Source organism: Rattus norvegicus, chromosome 17 (genome assembly GCF_021556685.1).
Source record: "Rattus norvegicus strain SHRSP/BbbUtx chromosome 17, alternate assembly SHRSP_T2T, whole genome shotgun sequence".
Classification (NCBI taxonomy): Eukaryota; Metazoa; Chordata; class Mammalia; order Rodentia; family Muridae; genus Rattus; species Rattus norvegicus.
Window position 1 is genome coordinate 73,098,730 of NC_141550.1, and position 25,217 is coordinate 73,123,946.

The 25,217-nt window shown below is 44.3% G+C and overlaps 1 protein-coding gene across 2 annotated transcripts; it reads left to right on the forward strand.

Moving 5' to 3' along the window:
• The first annotated feature begins 13,357 nt into the window (after positions 1-13,357).
• On the forward strand, positions 13,358-19,740 carry Ucn3 (urocortin 3). Of its 2 annotated transcripts, none has more exons than XM_087591365.1 (2): positions 13,358-13,661; positions 18,810-19,736. In XM_087591365.1, exon 2 carries the CDS (start codon positions 18,821-18,823, stop codon positions 19,313-19,315), a length of 495 nt encoding a protein of 164 aa, XP_087447491.1. In that variant the 5' UTR covers positions 13,358-13,661; positions 18,810-18,820; the 3' UTR covers positions 19,316-19,736.
• Positions 19,741-25,217: the final 5,477 nt, after the last annotated feature.

Genomic DNA, 25,217 nt, shown 5'->3' on the forward strand with positions numbered 1-25,217 from the left:
AGGGGTCCCCCTAGATGGGCCTTGGCTATTGGTCCTTTGTCTTTTTCTTCAGAGACCAAGGGCTAAAGGACACTTTGCTATTGCTTTTTCCACCTAACAGAACTCTAGCCTAATACCTGCAAGATAATAGTCAAACATGAAAAGAATGAAGGCAGATGTCTTGACTTTTGGGGTGGTGGATAAGTGCATAAAACATAATCCATATTGAAAGTCTGAAATGTAATGTGAAGTCCCACAGCTTCCATTTTGAATGTTTATTCTAACAATACTTATTCATTGAGTCGTATAGGATTTGGGTCTGGTTAATTTGGGCTTGCAATGTTTTTATCCATTTGCAAGTTTTTTTAATAGAAAGTTCATAAAACTTTATAAGATATAATAAAAACAAAAATTATTCTTTGGAGGCAGTGAGTTCAGCAAAAAGTGAGAGGAATTTCCTTGGTCCCAGGGCATCTCTAGCTTTGGGAAAAACATCTATGGAATCATGGTGTATATGTGAAAGTGGGAGAATGAAAAGCACACTGGTTAGCAGCTCCCATTAGCTGACTAGAAATAGCCTACTGGGATTTGCAACAGAAACACTAGAGGTCCCAAGCTTCTAGGCACATAGGCAACACGGATAGATAGCTTGTCGAAATCCGAGTTACATGTATTTATAGTCACAGCACAGCTGCTATTTGATATTGCAACCTTTATTTTTCTGGGCTGGAAGGATAGCTCCTCAGGTAAGAGCACTGACATTCTTCCAATGGACCCAGGTTCGATTCGCAGCATGCACACGGCTGCTCACAACCATCCGTAACTCTAGTCCCAGGGGATCTGACGCCATCTTCTGGTCTCTGTGGGCACTGCATCCATATGGTGCACCGCCATTCGTGCAGGCAAAACATAGATACACAGAGAAATAAAACGGAAAGGAAGTATGCGGTGCTGGGGCCACGGAGGTGACTACAGAAGCATAACTACCTTAGGTCGATCCCCAAAGCCCACAGAGAAACACTGGGCATAGTGGCAAACACCTGTAACACCATGTGGAGACAGAGACAGGATACCTAAAACTTGGCGGCCAACCAGTCTAGCTGAAGTGATGAGATCCAGGTTTGCTGAGAGATCTGTCTCGAAAGATAACTACCAGATGCCAACATCCATCCCCTACACAAAGTCATGTACACCCATAAACACGTGTATGCTCACAAATGCACAGATTCCCCTTTGAATTTTACAATGCAAGTCAGCTTGGCATGGTGTTTCATTGTCAAAAGCAAACTCTTAGCGGTGTTACTGCTTTCTTATGGAGTACCAGGTCCTCACAAAACAAACTATACCTCCTACAGACTTCCTGGGTTGCTAGAGATAAACTATAACCACAATGCCATCTGATCCCCGCACTTGTCTTTCTGAGTAAATATCTAATAATCTCTCATCTTTATCTTATTTCAATAATATTATCTTCAATTACAGGCTCTGTGGCTAAAACAATCACTCACCTTCTAAGCAGGGCCCAGTTCCACACTCACTCAAGGCAAGCCATGGTCAAAGTCCCTGCTGTTGCACAAGACAAAGCCGCACAGAGCATGCCTGTGCCCAGGACCGGAGATCTAACATGGTCTGTGTGATCCTGACTACCTGATTTAACACACCTGAGCCTCAGTTTCCTCTTTTGAAAAAAAAATTGAATTCGATTTTTGGGCCAAATGTTTGATGATTATAGAAAAGTTTTTCCAAAGCTCAGAAATATTTAAAATTCCTAGAGAATATCTGTTTGGGAATACATTGTGGTTATAATGAACAATTTTTTTAGTTCTACCCAAGCCCACATTTTACAGAGCAAGCTCGCCAAAACATTCACCACACAGACGTAGATCAAAAGAACTTCCTCCTTCCCCACTTGACGATGGATACTCATTTTGAGAATCCAGTAAGGAAGAGGGGGGAGGGGAAGGTAGGGGGAGGGAGAGAGGAGGGGGAGCGGGAACATGCTACATGCATAAACACACTCGGGAACACACAGAGACATACACGCACATGCACACACAGCAATACATATGCAGACATACATACAAAAGCATATACACAGCCACCACCACCACCACCACCACCACCACCCCAATACCTCATTTCCCCTGCCTTGATCTAATCTTCTTTCAGTCATGGTATTTTCAAAATTGTGTCTGAAGGAGTTGTTTATTTTGAGTTTGGCTTGGGCTTGTTTCATTCAATTTAATGTAGTAATAAAAGCTGTGTTCCAGACACAGTTTTGCACAGAATTCTATTATATAAAATAGAGAAAAGCAGGAGTCCTAGTGGCTGCGTGGAAAGCAACCTGAAACCCTGCCCCTTCTGTCTCCTCCTCTTTAGCTCACCCCAAACCGAACCCCAACCCATCCTCCGATTTCATGGAAGATGCCTGTCTCACCATGACCATTCTTCATTTCCAGTGAGAGGGAATGGGGCGGAGGTGAGCCTAATTTGTTCAAAACTAACAGTTCTGTTCCCTGGTGATTCTTTTTTAACTAAAACAATTTCTATATAAAGTGGACCGTCAGCCCAGCTACGAAGAAGCCTGAGGCAGGAGGATTGCCAATTCAAAGCCTGCCTGGGCTGCAGGGTGAGCTTGAGGCCAGCCTAAGTGACCTAGTGAGGCGGTCTCAAATAGGAAAGCAATGGATAAGGCTGCAGCTCACTGACATAGTTCTTGGTTAGCATGCACGAGAGTCCTAGGTTCCATCCCAGCACTTCAGAATAATTTTAGTGGGTTTTTTAAGTACGTGTGCACGTGGTGCGTTCATGCATGCATGCGTGCGTGCATGCGTGCGTGCGCGTGTGTGTGTGTGTGTGCGTGCCTGTGTGTGCGCGTGCGTGCGTGCATGCGTGCATGCGTGCATGCGTGCGTGTGTGTGTGTGTGTGTGCGTGCCTGTGTGTGCGCGTGCGTGCGTGTATGTGTGCGCGCGCGCGAGCATGCGCACATGGTTTACATGTAGATGTCAGAGAACAGCTTGTGGGAGTTGGTTCAGTCCTTCCATCATGTGGGTCTGAGGAACCCATCTCAGCCATCAGTCTTGGCAGTGGGTACCTTTACTCACTAAGCCGTTTTACTACCACCAAAAATAACTTAAAAATACTTCTATAAACTGAGGTCATGTTATTTTAAGAGTTACTTCCGTGTGTAACCTTTCCAATATGGCCTCACTCTTCCAAAGCAAGCAAAAATACTCCTAATTTTTTCTTTTTTTTATATTGGGTGAGTATGGCATATTTCGGTCCTCCATTATGTTAGCCGCATGAAGTCAAGTTCAAGTCCCTTGACGTCATACAGTTTCTCTGCTCAGGCTCGCACAGTACTCTGAACACAAAGGTACCTAACTAACATTCTAAAACCAAAAGTTTCTTCCCCATTGCCCTTTCCTGTTGCCTAGAACTTTTTACTCTGAACGAAAGCACCTAAGTTTGTCATAACAGAAAATCTGCACTGAGGAAAGCATTGTGTCTGTCGAGGACACAGTTAAAAACAAATACTCAATTTCCAGCCTTGATCTTTGCAGGAATTTCTTATGTTCCCTCAATCTCTGCCGAAATAGGTTTGCAATCTCAATTTCAAATTCCCATGGATGGGGAGAACACTTTCCTTACACCTGCACCATCATTAGTACTGCAGAATTTATTTATTTATTTGTTTGTTTGTTTGTTTGTTTAAATGTTATTTGTGTGAATGTGTTGTTCCTGCTAATTGTGTGCTTACTGTCATGTGAGTGTAGTCTGCATGGTAACCAGAAGAGGACACCCAATCCCCTAGAGCTGGAGTCATGTCATGTGCTGGGGACCAAATTCCGGTCCCTGGCAAGAGCAGTCAAGGCTCTTAACTGCTGAGCCATCTCTCCAGCCACTAATGTAATTTTTTTTTTTTTTAGAGATTAAGTTTTACCATCCAATGGAAGAAAGATAGTATTTTCAACAAATGGTGCTGGTTCAACTGGAGGTCAGCATGTAGAAAAATGCAAGTCGATCCATTCTTATCACCATGTACAAAGCTTAAGTCCAAGTGGATCAAGGACCTCCATATCAAACCATATTCACTCAAACTAATAGAAGAAAAAGTGAGGAAGAGTCTCAAACACATGGGCACTGGAGAAAATTTCCTGAACAAAACACCAATGACTCATGCTCATGTTGATCAAGAATCAACAAATGGGACCTCATAAAATTGCAAAGCTTCTGTAAGGCAAAAGACACTGTCATTAGGACAAAGTGGCAACCAACAGATTGGGAAAAGATCTTTACCAATCCTACATCTGATAGAGGGCTAATATCCAAAATATATAAAGAACTTAAGAAGTTAGACTCCAGAGAGCCAAATAACCCTATTAAAAAATGAGGTACAGAGCTAAACAAAACACTCTCGACTGATGATTATCAAATGGCCAAAAAGTACCTAAAGAAATATGTCATCAGGGAGATGCAAATCAAAACAACCCTGAGATTCCACCTCACACCAGTCAGAATGGCTAAGATAAAAACTCAGGTGACAGCAGATGCTGGCAAGGATGTGGAGAAAGAGGAACACTCCTCCATTGTTGGTGGGATTTCAAACTGGTACAACCATTCTGGAAATCAGTCTGGAGGTTCCTCAGAAAATTGGACATTCCACTACCTGAGGACCCAGCTATACCTCTCTTGGGCATATACCCAAAAGATGCCCCAACATATAACAAAGACACATGCTCCACTATGTTCATTGCAGTCTTATTTATAATAGCCAGAAGCTGGAAAGAACCCAGATGCCCTTCAACAGAGGAATGGATTAAAAAAAATGTGGTACATCTACACAATGGAGTACTACTCAGCTATCAAAAACAATGACTTCATGAAATTCATAGGCAAATGGAATGAGCTAGAAAATATCATCCTGAGTGAGGTAACTCAATCACAGAAAAACACACTTGGTATGCACTCATTGATAAGTGGATATTAACCAAAAAGCTCAAATTACCCAAGATGCAATCTACAGACCACAGGAAGTTCAAGAAGAAGGATGACCAAAATGCGGATGCTCCCACTCCTTCTTAGAAGGGAAAAAAAATCCATAAGAGGGATATGGAAGCAAAGTTTAGAGCAGCAACTCAAGGAATGGCCATTCAGAACCTGCCCCACATGTGGCCCATATATATATATATATACAGTCACCAAAACTAGATAAGATTGATGAAGCTAGAAAATGCATGCTGATAGGGACCGGATATAGATCTCTCCTGAGAGACACATCCAGAACATGTCCAGTACAGAGGTCAATGCTAGCAGCAAACCACTGAACTGAGAACAGGACCCCCTTGGGTGGAATTAAATGAAGTATTGAAAGAGTTGAAGGAGTTTGCAACCCCCCCCCCCCAAAAAAAAGAAAAACCAACAATGCCAACCAACCAGATCTTCCAGGGACTAAATCACTACTGAAAGACTATATATACATGGACTGACCCAGGGCTCCAACTGCATATGTAGCAGAGAATAGCCTTGTTGGGGCAACAGGGGAAGGGGAAGCCCTTGGTCCTGCCAAGGTTGGACCCCAGTGCAGGGGAATACGGGAGGGGGCAAAAGGGTGATGTATATGGGGAATACCCATATGGGGGAGGGGAGGGAATGGGGGCTTATGGACAGGAAACCAGGAAAGGGAATAACCTTTGAAATGTAAGTAAAGAGATACATCTAATAAAAAAAATTTTTTTAAGTTTTAGAATATTTCACGGGGAAAAAAATCTGCTTCCACAATGAGACTGTTCTCTTTATCAACCCCACCCTGCCCCCATTGAGAAAATGATCAATATGCTTGGTATGAATGACAGTTCATTTTACTTATCACAGTTATGAAATAAGGGAATTAATTACCCTGCAGCCATATGATATTGAGGCTTGAGAGACAGATGGTTTGCTGAGCAAAGGTCTGTTCCTTCTCATTCTTGACAAATGTAGAGACAATCTTTTGATGTTATTAAAGTAGCTGCATTTTCTCATAGTAGCACTTACCTGTTTATTTTAGGAGCAGTGTTCCACTATGTAGCCCAGGATGGTCCAAAACTTGTAATCTTCCTATCCTGGTCTCCAAAGTGCTAAGATTACAAGCATGTGCCGTCACCAAACCATCTCCCATCTGATGAATTAGCCTGGTTTATTGTCAGTTCCTCAAGAGATGACTGGAGCATTAAGACAAACCAAGGTTGTCCTGGCTTTGGCTTTCAACGCTTCAAGAATTAAAGAGAGCACAGGGGTGAGAACAGAAGGTTGATAAAGTCAATAGAGTCAACACAAGAGGCTTCTGCATTCATGGGATGAAAGTGTGTAAAAGAAGAAGCCATGTGCAAGGAGGAGAGGTGAGACAGAAAGGTGAAAGGAAGCTGGCATGAAAGATGTGCCCATTACAGCAAAACACCCCTGGTGTCCCAGCCTCCTCTCAAGCCCCAACACTCTGGACCACACATGTCATCAACCCCCTTGCTTCCTGAGCCCAATTTCCAGCATCCAGAACCTTAATGTCTACCAGCTTGGGAGGAGGTGCATGTGGGTGAGGAGCCTGTGTACCTGCATGGGTGTGGGAGCCACAGGAAGCATCGCTATCATTCCTCAGGTGCCAGATGCTTTTCATTAAACAAGAGGAAGGCAAAGTGGAGGAGTCTTTCCACAGAAGTGACCTCGTAGGGCAAGAACAGGCTTTTGTCCACCCCATTTCTGGGTGGCCTGCCCAAAAAAGTGCCCACCAGGAGATTTGTGTCACCTTCTTCTTCTTCTTCTTCTTCTTCTTCTTCTTCTTCTTCTTCTTCTTCTTCTTCTTCTTCTTCTTCTTCTTCTTCTTCTTCTTTTCTTCTTCTTCTCCTCCTCCTCCTCCTTCTTCTTCCTCCTGCTCCTCCTCCTCCCCTTTCTCCTCCCCCTCCTCCTCATCCTCTACTCCTCCTCTTCTTCTCCCCTTTCTTCCTCCTCTTCCTCTTCCTCTTCCCTTTCTTCCTCCTCTTCCTCCTCATCCTCTCCCTCTTCCTCCTCCTCTCCCTCTTCCTCCTCCTTCTCCACTTCTTCCTTTGACAGCATTTCTCAGTGATCTGGAACTGGTCTAGTAGGCTGACTAGCCAAACAGCCATAGCAATCCCCCTGTCTCTGCCCTCCCAGCATTGGGATTACAAATACTCTCTACCCTGCTTCGGTTTGGCTGTCTGTATTGTTTGTTTGTTTGTTTGTTTGTTTGTTTGTTTGTTGATGTGGATTCTGAAGATTGACCTCAGGTCCTTTACCAGCTGGGCTGTCTTCCCCAATCCCTGTATTTATCAGTTTTCATCATGATCTTTAATACAGAGATATCCGAGCATACCCCAGATTACTTGGCGTTCGTCTTGTATTTTTTTCTAATAAAGAGAATGCACATCACTAGAGAAAAGATAAAATGAACTCTTCCAAATTCTTAATGAAATCATTCCAGAAAAATTTTTGCACTGCTATCAAGCCTGTCTGAAAAATGTCTCCATTGTTAACTCAAAGTAATGTCAATGAGACGGAAAGAAGCCAGCTGGGGTTTGGAGGGTGGACCTCCTGCTACACCGGGGTTCTGTTTGCTTTGGTTAATGGACTGTTTCATTTCGGTTTCCAAAAGGGGAGGAGGAAATTGGGCCCCTCACAGATGAGATCCTGTGCTAAGTAATAACACATACCATCTCGAGTAACTAACGCTCACAAGAATGGGCCTGGTTGGGTATAGTGGTTTTCACTTTCCCTGATGAAGAGAAATGAAGATGTAGAAAAGTCAGGTAACCAGCAAAAGATCGTCCATGTTAAACTACCACAGGGCTTGTTAAAACAGTCAGCCTGTCTGAATCCAAAGCGGAGCATCTATGAAAGTTTTATGACCACCTCAAATATGCCATTTATCTAGAAAAGCGCAGTTCAAAAGACATTATAAGTGGCAGTGCAATTTTTAAGTGGTCAAATTTTAACAAATAAAAATGAAACCATATAAGACAGACAGACAGATTAAAAAAAGGAGGGAGAGAGAGAGAGTTCAAAATACAAAATGGCAGGGCAGTAATGGTGAATACCATTAACCCCAGCACTGGGGAGGAGGCAGAGGCAAGGGGACCTCACTGAGTTTGAAGTTCTCGGATGGCAAGGGCTACACAGAGAAACCTTGGTTTTGCTTTGTTTTCTTTTTTCTTTTTTTCTTTTTGATTGATGTATAGAGTGTTCTGCCTGCATGTAGGCCTGTGTGCTAGACGGGGGCACCAGGTCTCATTATGGATTGTTTAATGAGCTACAGCATGGTTACTGGGAATTGAAGTCAGGGCCTCTGGGAGAACAGCCAGTACTCTTAACCTCTGAGCCATCTCTCCAGTCCTGACACTGTTTTTTAAAAAAATTAAATATGTTTACTAGGATGGCTTCCCTCTCCTCTTGATTCATGGTGCTTTTTGGACCACTTTCCCCTGAAAGCATCCTCCTATAAGGGTTGCTTCCCTCCTGTCAGTTACTCGAGTCGATACACAAAACTACAGTTTGTGCACAGATAGAGATAGGGCAGGTTTGCAGTATCCTGGGTTCTCCATATCCATGGAGAAGGAACTGGGGTTCCATGCCATGTACTTCTGGTGGCTCTTCTTTTTAGGAGCGAGGTGAATGAGACCCCTTTCAAAGGGCATGCTCTCGTGGGAAAGCCATCACCATTGGAAAAGGTTTCATTTCGTTTTATCTCTGTTTCTTGAGACAGAGTCTCACACCATAGCCCAAGATCACCTAGAACATACCCTATATCACAGACTCATTTCAAGCTCATGGCAATCCTCCTGCTTCAGCCTCCCAAGATCAATGCAAGCCACCACTCCCAGCTTAATCATATGTTCCTTTCAACATATGAGGTTATTTTGGTGACCAGAGACGTAGCTCAATTGGTAAAACACTTGACTGGCATGCACGAGATGCTTACTTTGATACACACACACACACACACACACACACACACACACACACAATCAGTGACATCATCACACACTCACACAAACACTGACACACACACTGACCACACACAAAATCAGTGTCAGCATTACACACACAATCAGTGACATCATCACACACACACACAAACACTGACACACACACACTAACCACACACACAAACATTGACACACACACTGACCACACATACATACACACATAAACACACACTCACACACACACACACACACACACACACACACAATCGGTGTCAGCATTACACACATTCACACACACAATCAGTGACCTCATCACATACACACACACACATATACACACAAACACTGACACACACACTGATCACACATACACACACACATAAACACTCACACACTGACACACACACACAATCAGTGTCAGCATTACACATACTCACACACACAATCAGTGACATCATCACACACTCACACAAACTTGACACACACACTAACCACACACACACACACAAACATTGACACACACACTGACCACAAATACACACACATACATAAACACACACACACACACACAATCAGTGACCTCATCACATATACACAAATAAACACTGACACACAACACACTGACCACACACACTGACACACACACAAAATCAGTGAAAACAAGCTTGAAGAAAGATAGAAGTAATTTGTGACAGCAGTTACATGCCTGCGGTCTCAGTACTCTGGAGATGGAGATTTGAGGATCTGGGATCTGGGAACCTGGTAAGCTGTAACAGTGAGACTCTGCCCCAAGAGAAGAGTTGGGAGGGATGAGAAGGGAAAGAGGAAGGAAAGTAGGAATGTTACCACAGATAAGGAACATTTTATAACAGCAAAAATGTCAATCGATAAGGAGAAATCAGTCCCTTAAGGGCATGTGCTCATAGCAGAGTCTCAAAAATTATGTGGGACAAATATTAGCCACAAGCACATAACAGAGTAAAAAGAGATTCTCTTGGGCCTCTTCTTAATTGTCTTCAACTCAACATAATTTTCAGGCTACCATGTTAGTTTAGGTCTTGGTCTGAGAATCAGCAGAAAGGGAAACTTCACTGTCCTGGCTTCAAGTTAAAACCTGTATCACTGAAGCTTTCTTACAGCTTTCTTAAGACTTGTTCCTTTTTCTCCACCATCAAGTTCAGATTTTAATAGTTATATTGTTAATGTAAGAGCTTCGAGCACACTTTATAAACATAAACCATTTCTAACTCCTATGTGAGGGCACGTAGCTTTTTCTTCTCACCCTGGCCCTTCACATATTCTCAACAGAGTGCTTACACCCTTAAACAGCATGCTAAATGCTGTTGCTAACTCATAAAAGAGCCTAATGGTTCACAGGGGCCAGAGAGATGTGCTAGCACAGCAGGAAGCCTTGCTAAGGCTTCAGGAGGGGATGGGGAGGAAAAACATGGCTTCCTAGCTTCCAAGTGACACTTGGGAACTTTACTCGGTAATCATACTCGTGTTGCTCCGAACTGTCCTTAAAGCTCTAAAGCAAATGATTACTTAGTGGTGTTTTCCTCACCACTTTCATCAACAGACGTTTATACCAAGACCGCAAGTGCCATGCACCCAGGTCTTTGTACCATTAGATACCGAACTCTGTTAGTGGTGGATTTGAAAGTCAACTCCCATCAACCCACGGAAACGGATGTGCTTGCTCTCATTGTTAAAACCCTAGGTTCCAGAGACAGTCACAGCCACAAAGAAGCCTGAATCTTCACAGGGGACTGACTTCTGGGAAGGAGGGTTTCTGGGAAGTCCAGAGGCAGCAGAGCAAATTCGTAAGAAAAGAAGTCACCCTCCCCCCTCCCCATCCCCCCTCTCCCGCTCTACCTGAAGTAGGCAGGAGAGCTAACCACAGGGTCATGAGAGCAGGAGAATTGGCCCCACCACTTGCTGGCTGCAATACTCGGGAGAGCAGACCCTGCACCTCACCTGGGCAGCACAGTAGAGCTGGCTCCGCCCTTTTCTGACTGTGGCATCGAGTGAGCTAGCCAGGGCAGTGCCAGAGAGCTCACCCTGGTGTATGGGTGTGAGGAAGCTGGCAGACTGACCAACTCAGCTGCCAACCAGGCCCAGATCCAGGGCTTTGAGTTGGCCCACTCCAACGTCTACCCTATCTATGAGCTGCTGGAGCGTGTGAAAGGTCCCTGCGGACCAAAACTGCAGGATCTCTATGATACAGGGCAAAAACAGTATATGTGAGAGGGGTCCCAGTGAGGATCCAGTATTGATAGTGTAGCAGAAGCCAGAAGCCTTGAACCAGACCAATGACTTGTTGCAACACACATTTGCAAGTAAGTTGCAAGGGCAAATGGGTATACTTTGTGACACACTAAAGTTTCCATGGTGAGATGGGTTTTTTTGTTGTTGTTTTGGTGGTTGTTGTATTTTGTTTATTTTTATTTATCTTTGTTTCATTTTGTATTTTCTTTTTAGGAACAAGGTAGCAAGGGCAAAATCAATGGGATGGGGAGCTGAGTGGGACTGGTATGCATGATGTGAAATTCACAGAGAATCAATAAAAAGTTAAGAAGAAAAAAGAAAAAGAAAAGAAAGGAAAGGAAAGTAACCAAGGTTTAGTGCCTCACCCTAGGCTGTTTTGGTTACCACAAATGGTGTGTGGACAGGTGGTTTTGTTACCACTGAACACAGAACAGACAGATGTTGCTGAATATCCTACAGGGCTCCATAAAGACTGCCACATCGAGGGACTGTCTGACCAAAGTGTCAGTACAACCAAGGTAGAGAGACCCTGATTTGCATGAGCCGTGTTTGCGATCATCCTAGGTCTGCCTCCCTTCCACATCAGAGCTCATAAAAGAGAAATGAGTCAAGTTCAAGTTTCCTACCACCTACCCTCCTTCTATCTACCTGAGGCCCCTGGATGCCTAAAAAAAAACAAAACACAACAAACAAAAAGCAACAACAACAAAAAGATTCTTCTCAAAGACTAGTATACACTAATTAATTAATTGATGACAGAGCTGGTGGATCTGAACATAAATCTAGTTGCACTTTACCTCTGACTTCCTGAGAATCTCATCTCTGAAGGAAGGGGCTTCCTTTTCATATCTCTCTAAAACTTGTGCTACTGGAGGGTAGGGTCCCAGGCTCTGTGCCCTATCACTGAGCTATAGTTTCCTATCTTATAAAGAAGGTTAGGTTAGAAGAGACTGGGTACCTTAGCCTCCTTCTCCACTTATCCCTAGAAAGATTTATGGACACTGAAGAGTCTTAATTGTCTAAGAAGTCCACCTAGCTAGTTCTTCACCCAGAATTTCAAGAAAGGAACAGTCATCTAGGCTGGGGTCTTTGGTTTTGACATGAAGACCATGAAGACCCAGCCCGTTCCATGGCTCTTTAAAAATTCTACTCAGCCGAAAGTCTAACATGGATTAGGAATGGTATCGTGCCTACTGTAAGGCTGGTCTAACCTTACTCTGTGACCCTGAGCCTATGTGGTCCCAACAAGATTTCCCACAGCCTCAGTCTTTTCATCCATGAATTAAGGGTCACCTGCATGGACTCTGCCCCCCTTCGAATCTTCTAAGACTTATTAAAACGATGTGTGCTCTTTAAACAGGTCTTCAAAGCACTTGTAAGTGTAGGCCAGACCTAGCTTCCTTTTGCCTGGCTCCTTCCCAGCTTCCTCTGTCCCTCAGCTCCATCCACACCAGACCACTGTGAGCTTGCCTCCTGCTCTCCTCTCACTGAGCACAGGGACCTCTCACTCGCTTAGATCTGCTCCATTCTAAACTAGGGTATTTGCCCTTGGTAATTGAGTGTGCCTTCTCTCTCCCCCTCCCCCACTCCCTCCCTCTCTCTCTCAAGCTCTTCTCTATACCAGCCCCAACTTCCTTATCAATGAATTCCCCCAGAGTCTGAAAAAAAAATGCCTGACTTACAGTAAGTATCCAGTAAATACTGGGTTCACAGATTAGTAAATTTCAAGTGATTTCCTACTAAAAATCTCTAGACACAGAAGTATTTGACAAACAGTGACAATGAGCTGTGTGAGTAGCCGGCTAACACCGCTGTCAGAAGCCACAAAAGGACAAGGCAACAGATGAACTGCAAACCACCTTCTCTGCTTGCAAAGCAGTTTGGAGCCCCAGATTACCAATGGGAGGGTGAACGGGAGAGAGAGGTTAGGGGAGGCTAGAATTAGCCTGAATTAAAACCAGTAATGAAACTGTCCAAAGACAAGGCTTCTCAGCTTACCTGTGGTTTGGGTTCTGTTGTTATCTTTTTTTTCTTTTGCCTTTAATTAAACAAGCAAGTTGCAAGGGCAGGAGGGGAAGAAGGAGGTGACTAGAAGAGGGAGAGGCGGGAGGTTCCAGTCTCCTGAGTACCTGTCATCTCTGTGACGTGCACAGCTGGCTCTAGTTGTATTTTAAATGAAATCTCATCCTAAAGTAGACACTACGTCTGGAATTACGATCCACCCTGTGATCTGTCACTTTTACATACATGCACAGGGGAGTGGAGCGGTTTCCATAGAGAGGAACTACCACAGCTCACTACGAACAATACCAGAGAAGACGAAGCTGCGACCCCGAACGGCCAGGAGTTCAGAGGACCTGCGGGGAGCAGCCCTCCGGGCCCAGAAGCTGTGCCCCTCGCCCTGAGCACTTCCACCCTAGAGCAAAGTCCTCTTACAGGTAAGGTTGTCCTCGGGGACTGACTTATGAAGTGTAAATGTATTTTCTCTCAACAAGGGCTGGCTACTAGACAGCTGAGAGCTGGCAGCAGCCCCTCGGTGGGAACTCCTGGGAAGGGAGTGCTGAACTCCACCGCCAGGCTTGTTTTAAATCAGCAGGAATTGGTACCAGAGACACCAGGGAGAAATTATTCAGGGGCAGAATGATTATTCCTGTGTTAGTATACAGAGACCTGCTTGGAAGAGACCTGCTTGCATATCCAATGCAGTCTGTACACACACACACACACACTCTCGAAAGCATGCATGCATTCATGTGTGTGTGTGCGCTCTCTCTCTCTCTCTCTCTCTCTCTCTCTCTCTCTCTCACACACACACACACACACACACACACACACACACCTCTTGTCTCTGAGTACAGTCTGTCTATGAATACAAAAACCGTCCTTGGTGATACTTTACAACTGCTTAGGGATCCCAGAGCCTCAGACACTAGAGGCCCATATTCCACACTGCCTCAGAGCAGCAAGAATGCATTGCTGTCCGGTACTTGGGTGTTCTTCTCACCTGTGGCATCTCCTTTCCTTCCCTGGCATGGTTGGGGGGAGGGCGGGGAGCAGGTCCCACAACAACCCCTGGTGCTAACCCAATGCAACAGGAAAGGTGAAGAATTCCCCCAGCCCTGAATCTGTTCCAGCTTCTAATGCTGAAAAGGGGGGGGGGGGGGCGGTTCAATGACTACAATGGCTTCCACCTGTGAAAGCCAGTGATCGGGAACACATTGGGGGATGTCTCACATCTACCGTTTCCCAGGAATTCTATTTGCTGTATCCTTTCTAAACTAGGCTATATAAAAATGAATAAATAAATAGAAAAAAAATAAATAAATAAACAAACAAACCTCTTCTGGGGATGGAATAGTTAGGACACAACTGTAAATAGCCTATCCTCCATCTTCCAGGGAAGAGCAGAGCCTGTCTTGCACAAGCCCTCACTTTTTACATTCAAGGGAAAGTGTCTCGGGTCTAGGTCTAGTCTGGGGAGTGTTCCACAAAACTCTCCCAAAAGTAAAATATTTCGAAAAGCTTCATCTTACAATATTCGAAGTGTTTAGTGTCCCCTAAGTTCTGCAGCGTGGACTCACTAAAATGTTTTAGCCTTTTTAGGTGCACTTCGTAGTTGAGTTTCTTATCTGTGTTTGCAGACATGGGCCCCAGAGGTCCGGCTCTGTCTTTGCTGCTACACTTGGGAAGCTGAGAAACCCATGGTTTCTGCATCCTGTGCTTTTTTTTTTTCCTGTGAGTCTGGCTGGATCGTTCATGGCCTCATATTTTAAGCTTGATTCTGTTAACTGTTGTCGGAAGTGAGTGGATCCCTTTAAAGACCCTGTAGGAAAGTACTGCTCAAACAGCCTCAAAGAGGTCAGACACCTGACAAGAAAAATATAGGTTCACAGATTGGCTTCCCAACCTTAACTAAATATGGTGTTTCCATAGGAAGTAACAAGGATGCCTTGATGCTGTTTCAGTTGGGGTAAAATGGTCCTGAAAACATTAACAGAGAAGTCCGTTCAAGAATCATGAATCGCCTAGGGAACCTTGGCATCTTTTCGTGTAGTTTTGCTTTACTTCATTTGTTTATTTCGGCTTTTCAAGGCAGTCACACATTGTCTTGGGTTGGCTGGTACTCCCTGTGTAACCAATATGGCCTTCAAGTCCGACTGCCCTATCCCTGCCTCCCAGTACTGACATTATAGTTATGTGGCACTATACCTGAAAATGAATATCTTTCCTCTGATTTTATAACCCTTGGAGAGATACAGATGAATTATTACAAGAAACATCCTGAAGAGAAATGTGACTCTGTCTCCCAACCCTAACCATGGCTTTGATTGTGAAAATACCCAGCGTGGTACAGAATCCTTATACTCGAGATACCCCAGAGCCAGGGCTTCTCTAGAGGGACAGTGGGTCTGGGTAATGGTCTTTGCTTTACATCTTTTTATTGGTGTCAAAGCTGATGTTCCTTTCTCACCCGAAACACCCACAGTCTCATAGGCGTACACTAGAACTTAGGGTCCACAAACAAAGTCCCACACAAGACATTTTCCCACAGACACTTACTATGTATCATTTACACATCATTTGCTTCCTTCCCATGATGACTTTCTTCTCTGATGGAATCACATGGCCTAAAGAGTAAGACAACAACATATTCCTCTCTGTGTGTCCCTGTCTCTGTCTCTCTCTCTTTCTCTGTCTCTGTCTCTCTCTGTCTCTCTCTGTTTCTCTGTCTCTGTCTCTGTCTCTCTCTCTCTCTCTCATACACACACACACACACACACACACACACACACACACACACACACACTCAGATAAATAGATGAAAAGGGATCTCACCTCTCAGCCCAGGGTCAGTTACTTGTGGACTTGAGATAGGACACAAATATCCTGAGGTAAATATGGGGGGCTCCAGGGAGGCCAGGTCATAGCAAAAGAGGAAACTTTAAAAAAAAATTTCCTGGGAAAACTGTAGACTGATTTTGCAGAACTGTTTTCTACACATATGTGTGCAGAAATGCATATGTGTGATTTCAACAAAAGCAGGACAACCAAAGCCCTTTGCCTCGGAGAGCATACTTGTCCCCTCAGTAACACATAATAATAGCATGTATCTGCACAGAGAAAATACCTCTAAAAGGAGAATGGAAACTAGGTTTTCCTGCCTTAGGGGAAATAAATTTCCTTAAGTGCCTGAAGGCTAATCTGAATGTCAGTTTATATAGCAAGTATTTATTGAAGATGCGATTTAGTATAGGGCTCTGTTGGCTGTATCTGCTGCTACCCAGGTTCTCAAGAGCCCCGGGGAACAAAGGGAGAGAAAATCTCCTCATCACAGAGCCTGGCACATAGCAGAAGAATTGGAAACAGCAAAGAAACACAGAGTTCAGAGTGGCCCGGGTCTTTAAGAGGCTGGCTTGTAAATTCGGGCTTAGTTCACACAGGAGGAGCAGCCAGGAGGGGTAGGGTTAGTCCCAAGATGGACTTGGGTGCAAATTACAATGTTTGTGCTTCTCGTATAAAAATCTAAGCTGGTCCCTGCTGCTGTGCCACAGTGGGTTTCAGGAGAGGAAGTGGAGTGAGTGTAGGATCTGGATGTCAAGGCTGTGTGTGCCTGAGAATCCCCTCACTTAGAGTCCAACCAGCTCCAGGAGGAAGCAGCCTAGGGAGTGGGGTTAGAGCACACACGTTCGCACATTGGCCATTTGACTTTAATTCATCACTTAGCCTTTGTGAGACAGTATTGTCACCCTGTTTGCCCAATGAGGACATTGAATGTCACAGGGCTAAGGAATCTGCCTGAGGCTTTCAAAGGACCAGATGGACCCTGAGCAAATTCTGTCTAATTCCGAAGTGTGTGCTGTCACTAAAGCCTGTGGCACACTCACAGCTGGCCTCTGTATATGTATTCAGTTTCTTTAAAGCAAGGTTCATTTTGTCACAAAATACTATAAAATATTTTCGATAAAAATATTTCATATTTTTATCAAATGCTTATGATGCTAGACATAAATAAATTGCTTTAAAAGGAAAGAAAGGTGGTAGCTATGATGTGCATCCAGGAAAGAAGAAACTTTTACAGGAAACTACAACCAGTGCAGGGGGCTTGAATGTGCATGTGTATGTACGTGTACATGTGTGTATATGCATATATGTGTGACTGCATGTATCTGTGTGTATTATATAAATGCACGTGTGTGAGTGTGTGTGTGTGTGTGTGTGTGTGTGTGTGTGTGTGTGTGTGGAATGTGTGTAGGACTTAGAGGTTGTTTCAGAGAACTGAACTCAGGCATACATGCAGTCTGAGCTGGGTCTGGTGGCATTTGCATAGTTTTCCAGTACTTGGGAGTCTGAGGCAGGAGGTTTATAGCAGGAGCTTGAGGCTAGCCCAGGCTACATCCTGATCAGTTCCATACTGGCCTGAGCTAAAGAGAAGGGTTCCTGTTTACAGCCTAAGGAAGTCTAAGATTGCCTTGAGACCACCCCTGTTCATCTATTGGGAAAGGGCATGGCCTAGGTCACATAGGCATTAAGGGGAGTTTAGAACCCAGCCTTCTGATTACATGTCCCCTGTCACTATACACCATGCCTGCAGATCACAAGACATCCTTTCTCACTGCTAAATACTCAGCAGAATCCCTGTGTTGGTTTACTTAAGAATATCTCTTGCCTTTTTATTATTGCAAATAGATTCTTCTTTTGTACAATATATGCCAACCACAGTTTCCCCTCCCCTGTCCACTCCTCCAAGCTTTTCCATACACACCTCCTCCTTCCCCCAGACCCCCACACACTTCTGCCAATCGTTCTAAAGGACAAGCACAGACAACTAGTTCTGAAGACCAGGAAGGTGGCCACGTATTTACTTAGTACACGTGTTATTGGCTTTTTTGGGCCAGTAGCAAAGCTAAATTAAACAAGCTAGAAATGCCAGACTGGCAAACTCTCAGACTGTAGGGACCATCAGAATTAATGGGCGGTTAACTGTTCTGCATTGCTCTAATAAAATACCAGGCATGGGCAACTTCAGGGAAGAAAGGGTTATTTTGGCTCATGGTCCCAGACGTCTCAGTCCATCATGGTACAGCAGAATATAGACGCTACCATCATGATAGAGGGAATTCAGACAAGAAACAGCCAGGGGTGATATACCTCCTAGAAACACACCCCATACCCCAGTGAGTTTCTCTCTCTCTCTCTCTCTCTCTCTCTCTCTCTCTCTCTCTCTCTCTCTCTCTCTCTCTCCCTTCTGAGTTTCCAGAACTTTCCAAAAGTACCTCTATCCAGAGACCAAATATTCAGGCCTGAAAGCCTACAGAAACCACTACATATCCAGAAATATCCGAAGGATGCGTTAAAACACAGATTGCTGGTCTCTGTGTTTTGATTTTCGCTGGTTGTAGAGAAAGATCTGAGAGTTGTTTGCCATTGAAACAAATTTCCAGAACATGCTGATGTTGCTTGTCTGAGGATCAACCTTGAGAAACCTCCCAGAAGACCATTAGAAAATACTCTATTAGACTATATACCCCATGTCCTCCTCAGACCTAAGTCCCTCTCACACCTATTTCCACATCCTTCTTTCCTAGTACAGGGAGCGATGCTGATGCCCACTTACTTCCTGCTGCTTCTGCTGCTGCTCCTAGGGGGCCCAAGGACAAGCCTCTCCCACAAGTTCTACAACGCAGGACCAGTCTTCAGCTGCCTCAACACAGCCCTGTCTGAGGTCAAGAAGAACAAGCTGGAGGATGTGCCGGTGCTGAGCAAGAAGAACTTTGGCTACCTGCCCACACAAGACCCTTCGGGAGAAGAAGAGGATGAACAAAAACACATCAAGAACAAAAGAACTTTCTCAGACGCTGTGGGTGGGAATGGAGGTAGAAGCATCCGGTACAGATACCAATCCCAAGCACAGCCCAAAGGAAAGCTGTACCCGGACAAGGTCAAAAACGACCGGGGCACCAAGTTCACTCTGTCCCTCGACGTTCCCACTAACATCATGAACATCCTCTTCAACATTGACAAGGCCAAGAATTTGCGAGCCAAGGCAGCGGCCAATGCTCAACTCATGGCACAGATTGGGAAAAAGAAATAAAGCAAAGGCCAGGCAGGAGGGCGCCCCATCGAGACAAGAGCCCCAGAATAAAGGGGAGGGAAACTGAGGACGTGCCCTCGAATTGCAAAGGACGGATGGTCCGTTTTCACAGGCTACTCCACTGCTGTACCCCTCTGACCCTCTCCTGCTTCCAGCCTGTGCCCACAATGGAGGTTAACGTCTCTCCCCATATCTTGTGTTTGCTTTCTAGTTCCCTGTGGCAACAGACAAGTTCACACAGTGCCCCTCCTTTCCAAGTTCCTCCCTGATGTCCCATGTCTGAAGAGAGAGCTCTCGGGCTCCCTCTTTGTTCTATGTTGGTCTGAGCCTCGGCAGAGACACGGAGAAGCACAGCTCACCCTCTTGCTACCAAGTACCTCCCCTACTTCCTCATCCGGATTAAAGTCAGTGGCTTCTTGAACTTGTGCTTGTCTCTGCTTTTTCTTCCATCAAACTCTGAGCTTAGAACAGGAAAGGCTAATGAGGGATGTTAATGCGGGTGGATCAATCCCCAGTCCCTCCAAGGAGCAGCATCTGATAAAGAGAAAAGGAAAGATTGAGTGTCAGTCTGTTGGCTTTCCCGTCTCCATCTCAATCCATCTCTGTAAATAGGTCCTACAAAAGGAGCATAATTTCAGATTTGTTTCTGAGAGAGCATCAGGGCTATGGAAGGGCAGTAAGCTGCAACGTTCCAAACCTCCCTAGGCATGGAGCCACGGGTTTTTTTTTTCCCCATGGTGTGTGTGTGTGTGTGTGTGTGTGTCTGTGTCTGTGTCTGTGTCTGTGTCTGTGTCTGTGTCTGTGTGTCTGTGTGTGTACATGTGTGTATAGATGCATGCATATGTGTAATAGCATTGTGTTGATGGATGTGGCTGCATGTGTGTATGCATGTTGAAGGTGGAGGCTGACGTCGTCGTCTTCCTGAATAAAACCCCATCCTTATACACGGAGGCAGAATCTCTTACTTGAACCATAGCTCACCGATTCAGATACTGTAGTTATCTAGGTTGCTCTGGGGATCCTCTGTCTCCCCCTCCCAGAATGTAGGATTATAGAAAACCCACCAACCACAGCCCCCCCGCCCCCAAACCCCACCCTTTTTATAGAGATACTGGGAAGCTTGCATGATGTCTTAATTTCTTTCTGTTGCTGCAATAAGACACTATGGCCATGGCAAATTATGAAAGAAAGTGCTTATTTTGTGCTTACAGTTTTGGAGAATTAAAGTCCAAAACCACCGTGGTGGGGAACATGCCAGCAAACAGGCAGGGAAACATGGTACTGGAACAGTAGCTGAGAGCTAACATCTTGAGACAGAAGGCAGAGCAGACAATGGCAAAATGGCTCGTTTTGAAACCTCAAAGCTTGCCCTCCAGCGACAAAGCTTTTCCAATAAGGACACGCCTCCTAATCCTTCCCAAACAGTTCTGCCAACTAGAAACCAAGTATTCAAACAAATGAGCCATTCTAAATCCAACCACCACACATGGCAAGTGCTCTACCCACTGAGCCATCTCCCCGACCCCTTCCCTGCAATCTCTTTGAACCCACATACCTACCCAATACAGAACAGGGCACTGCGGCAGATCCTGATGTCTCTCTGATACAAGGGGGTGCTTCTGCTGTCTGAAAGCCAATAAACTAAGTGAATGAACAGAGGCAAATCTGGAAAGAAGCCAATGATGAACTTGAGAGTGTGGACGGTTGTGTAAAATTACAAACATATTCATAGATACATATAAAGAATCCAAAGATAAGAATATTTAATATGAACAAAATTCTTCTAAAACTGGACCACACTAACAACTCTCTGGTGGCCTCCTGGCAGCAAGACTCAATGGTCAGATTCCCAGAAAAGACACACACACACACACACACACACACACACACACACCCAGGAGCATCAGCATCACAACCAAAGATAAAGTCAAAATAAAACCAAAGTTAGGCAGTCAAGTGTGGTAGCACACACCTTTAATCCCAGCACTTTCGAGGCAGAGAGTTCGAGACCAGCCTGGACTACAAAGCATGTTCCAGGACAACCACGGCTGTTACACAGAGAGACCCAGTCTTATAAAAGGCATTTTAAGAAAAATGAAGCTGGGGCATAGTTCAATGGTAGACATTTGCCTAGTTGTTGGCAAGGTCCTTGGTTAAAGTCCAATACACGGAGAGAGAGAAAGATGGAAATGAATTTGGAAAATGTTCTGCCACTTGTGCAAAAGTGCACAGCTTTCGGATCAAATATATGTAAGGAGCTATTTAAAAAAATAAACTTAATAGGAACAAATCCAAAAGAAAAACAAACAAGGATGTGGCAGATCACATGAGCACATAGACATGTGCAAACTTCGTAACGACTGCACTGCTACAACTACCACATGTGATGCTCTCATCTCTCATATGGGCAAATGTCTGTGAGTTTCACTACCCTGGTGATTTTAACGGCCACTCTCCAGAATTATTCGCCAACATTCCTGCAATTCAGAGAGAGACGAGTTGGCAATATACAGTGAAATTATAAAGTTTTACATTCTTTGACTTAATAACCATTCTTATATAAGCATTATGGGAAAATTTTAAACCTTAAACATTATTAAATGTTAAATGCTCTATCTCCTTAGATTAATACTCGAATCTCAGAGAAATTAATTTTTCTGCATATTACATGTGCAGGAGAAAATCTTGCAAAGTCACTAGTGTTCCAAAAACCAGGCCTGATACGTATCTATGAATATTATCTTACTTAACTTTAATGAGTATTTTCCAAGGTCTGTAAGTTGTTTTTTTTTTTTCAGTTTTGGAGACAGAGCTTGAAGTTAAAATGATACTGGAGGTGTCTCTGCTGTGGATGGCAGAGTCACATTCATCCGCTGGTGACCCCTCTCTTAGTCAGTATTGCAAGCACTAGAAACTAGTGTATAAGGATGGGGTTATATTCAGGAAGACAACGAAGTCAGCCTCTATCTTCAACATGCACTCCACCTCTAAGAGCTGTGAGCTTAACGAGCTGCAGATGTGAAAGCATTAGAAAATAAAAAAACCTTCACATAAATCAGGGAGTTAATAGTATGGTCCCCAGCATGTGAACTTACAGATGATGAAAATGTGGGATAACACATGAACTGGGATGGCTGTCCCAATCTGAAACTCATCACTGAGAGTCGGCAGAACACAAGGTTTCCTTTCAGCGAGCCCCCATCCAACAGTTCTGTTTGTCTGCACATACAAACCCTGACTTGAGATTAAACAGTACCTCTATATAAATTAATCATAATCCCTTCAACACATGGGAGGGAGAGTTGGCCACATCCAAAGAGCACCGTCATTCCTATCTAACAGGCCCAGTTCACTTTTGTGTTGGTAACTTTGGAGGAGAGCCATCTGTCACTGCCTGAGGAAGTCCCCTGGTCCTCCTGGTTTCTCCCCAGTCAGACGGGGACTAATGCACAGATGAGAAGTCACCCCGCCAAGCACAAGGGCATAGCAGTTCAGCTCAGTGATGAGCTGGTGTTAACTACTCTAGCAGCCATGGCAATCAGTACCTGACACAAAGGGAGCTTTGAACACACAGGAATTAAGCACTGTTCAGGGAGCTTCCATGAGTTCTAGACACATAATAATGCTGCCATTTTCCTAGGACGCTGTTTTGAATTATTCTGTAAGACAGTTGTGAAGGAACAATTCAATGACCTGGTGAGGGAGCCTCCTATAATCAGTGTTTGAGAACTCTCAGAAACTGTGGCACTGTCTAGTGATGGCCACTCACCCTCTTGGGATTAACAGTTTCGATGGCGTCACTTAGGTCTTCTTCAATCAAGTGGGAGGAAATGACTGATCAATGTGGAAGTGCACAAAGGTGTCAGGCCTCGCCTCTGTGAGCAGGTTTTGGTTGATCATGTCACACGGAATATTAGAGGACCATGTCTGACTCAGAACCCTGCAATGGTGGCCTGGACAAACGAGAAGGTGTCAACAACAGCGAGTTGAGTGGAATCCATTTATTATGCCTCTTAACTCGTGTGTAAATTACGTTTTATTGATTGCGTGCACATGCACACGCAAGTGTTCGATGCCACAGCACAAATGGGGACATTCGAGGTCAATGTACAAGAGCCATTCTCTTCTCCTCCTATGAAGTTCCCATGGTTTGAACTCAGGTCATCAGGCTTGGCAGCAAACACCCTGACCCCTGAACCATCTTGCTGGCCCTTCTAACAGACTTATATTCAGTTTATTACTTTCACTCTCCACGTTCACTACAGGCTACTCTCTATGAGAACAAGAATTATGTTGTTAAGTGTTGTGTCCCTGGTAGCTAGACTAAGGATAAACCTACCATGCATGAGTGACTAACAAATTAAACGAAGACGTTTCAAGCTTCTGGAGGTATAAAGAGGTTGTACACATTTGACTTTAAACTACACTGTTTACAAAAATCTAAGAACACCTGGCATAGAAGAATTATACTAAGCCCTTTCACTCGCAATTGAATTATGAACTTTTCATAAATAAATTTAAACCCTGTAGAGTCAAGTAATGATTTTTCTAGTTTATGAATGCTTCTTCAGACAGGTGAGGGTAACTAGTTTAAACTTATAGTTTAAATTTTAAAATTATTACTAAGGGCTTGTGGAAAAGTTTGTCATACTACAGCTGTCCTTAAATGGAAATGGGATAATATTCAATTCATACCTGACCTCAAATATTTAGTACCATTTTTTGAAGTATAAATAGCATTTTCTTTTTTTTTTTTTCTTTTTTTCCGGAGCTGGGGACCGAACCCAGGGCCTTGCGCTTCCTAGGCAAGTGCTCTACCACTGAGCTAAATCCCCAACTGAAGTATAAAAAACAGTATCAAAAATGTGTGTGGATCCTGTAAAGGCAAGTGTGTAAGTTTGCCTACCTGAAACGCTGGGCAGGTGTAGCAGCTGCCTGTAATCTTGGCATTCAGAAAAGGAAGATGGGGATTGCAGAGCAAGCTGGGTGTTCCGCTCAATCGGAAAGCTCTGAACTCATCTCAGAGACCTTACCTCAGCAAACAGTGAAGAGAGTGATCGAGGGAGGCACACGCCCAGTTCAGCCTCCGACCCCCACACACCTGTGCACACATGGGCACATACACTTGTGCACACACATGCTCCCCACACGAGTGCACACATGCATATAAGCGCGCGTGTGCACACACACACACACACACACACACACACACACACACCTCACGTATACACATGGAAAAAAGGAAAACCCAGACTTTCAAATAGTGGGATTCATAAGGTTTATTTTAAAACTCAAGAAACGGTTCTCATTTGAATACTATTATGTAGTTAATTTTTAAAATAAAATCTACAAGTGGTTTGTGTGTGAGCAAGAGGACGTGCTTCACCGATGCCCTCTAGTGGCTAAAGAAAAAAGGTAACAAAGGTGTAATAAAGAAGGTAATGAATTTTAGCTTAAAAAAAAAAAAAGGCCTAACAGAATTGTAAAGCACTGTATAGGATATTCAAAAAGAGGTGTGGCCTTGTTGGAAGACATGTGTCATTACGGGGTGGGCTTTGATGTTTCAAAAGCCAACTCCAGGCATAGTGTCTCTATCTCTCTGCCTCAGCTACCGTTACAGCATTGTCTTAGTTAGGGTCTTATTGCTGTGAACAGACACCATGACCAATGCAAGTTTTATAAAGGACAAGGGGCTGGCTTATAGGTTCAGAGGTTCAGTCCATTATCATAAAGACAGGAGCATGGCAGCATCCAGGCAGGCATGGTACAGGAGGAGCTGAGAGTTCTATATCTGAAGGCTGCTAGCAGAATACTGACTCCAGGCAGCTAGGATTGGGGTATTAAAGCCCACCCCACTGTGACACACCTACTCCAACAAGACCTCCCCTCCTCATAGTGCTGC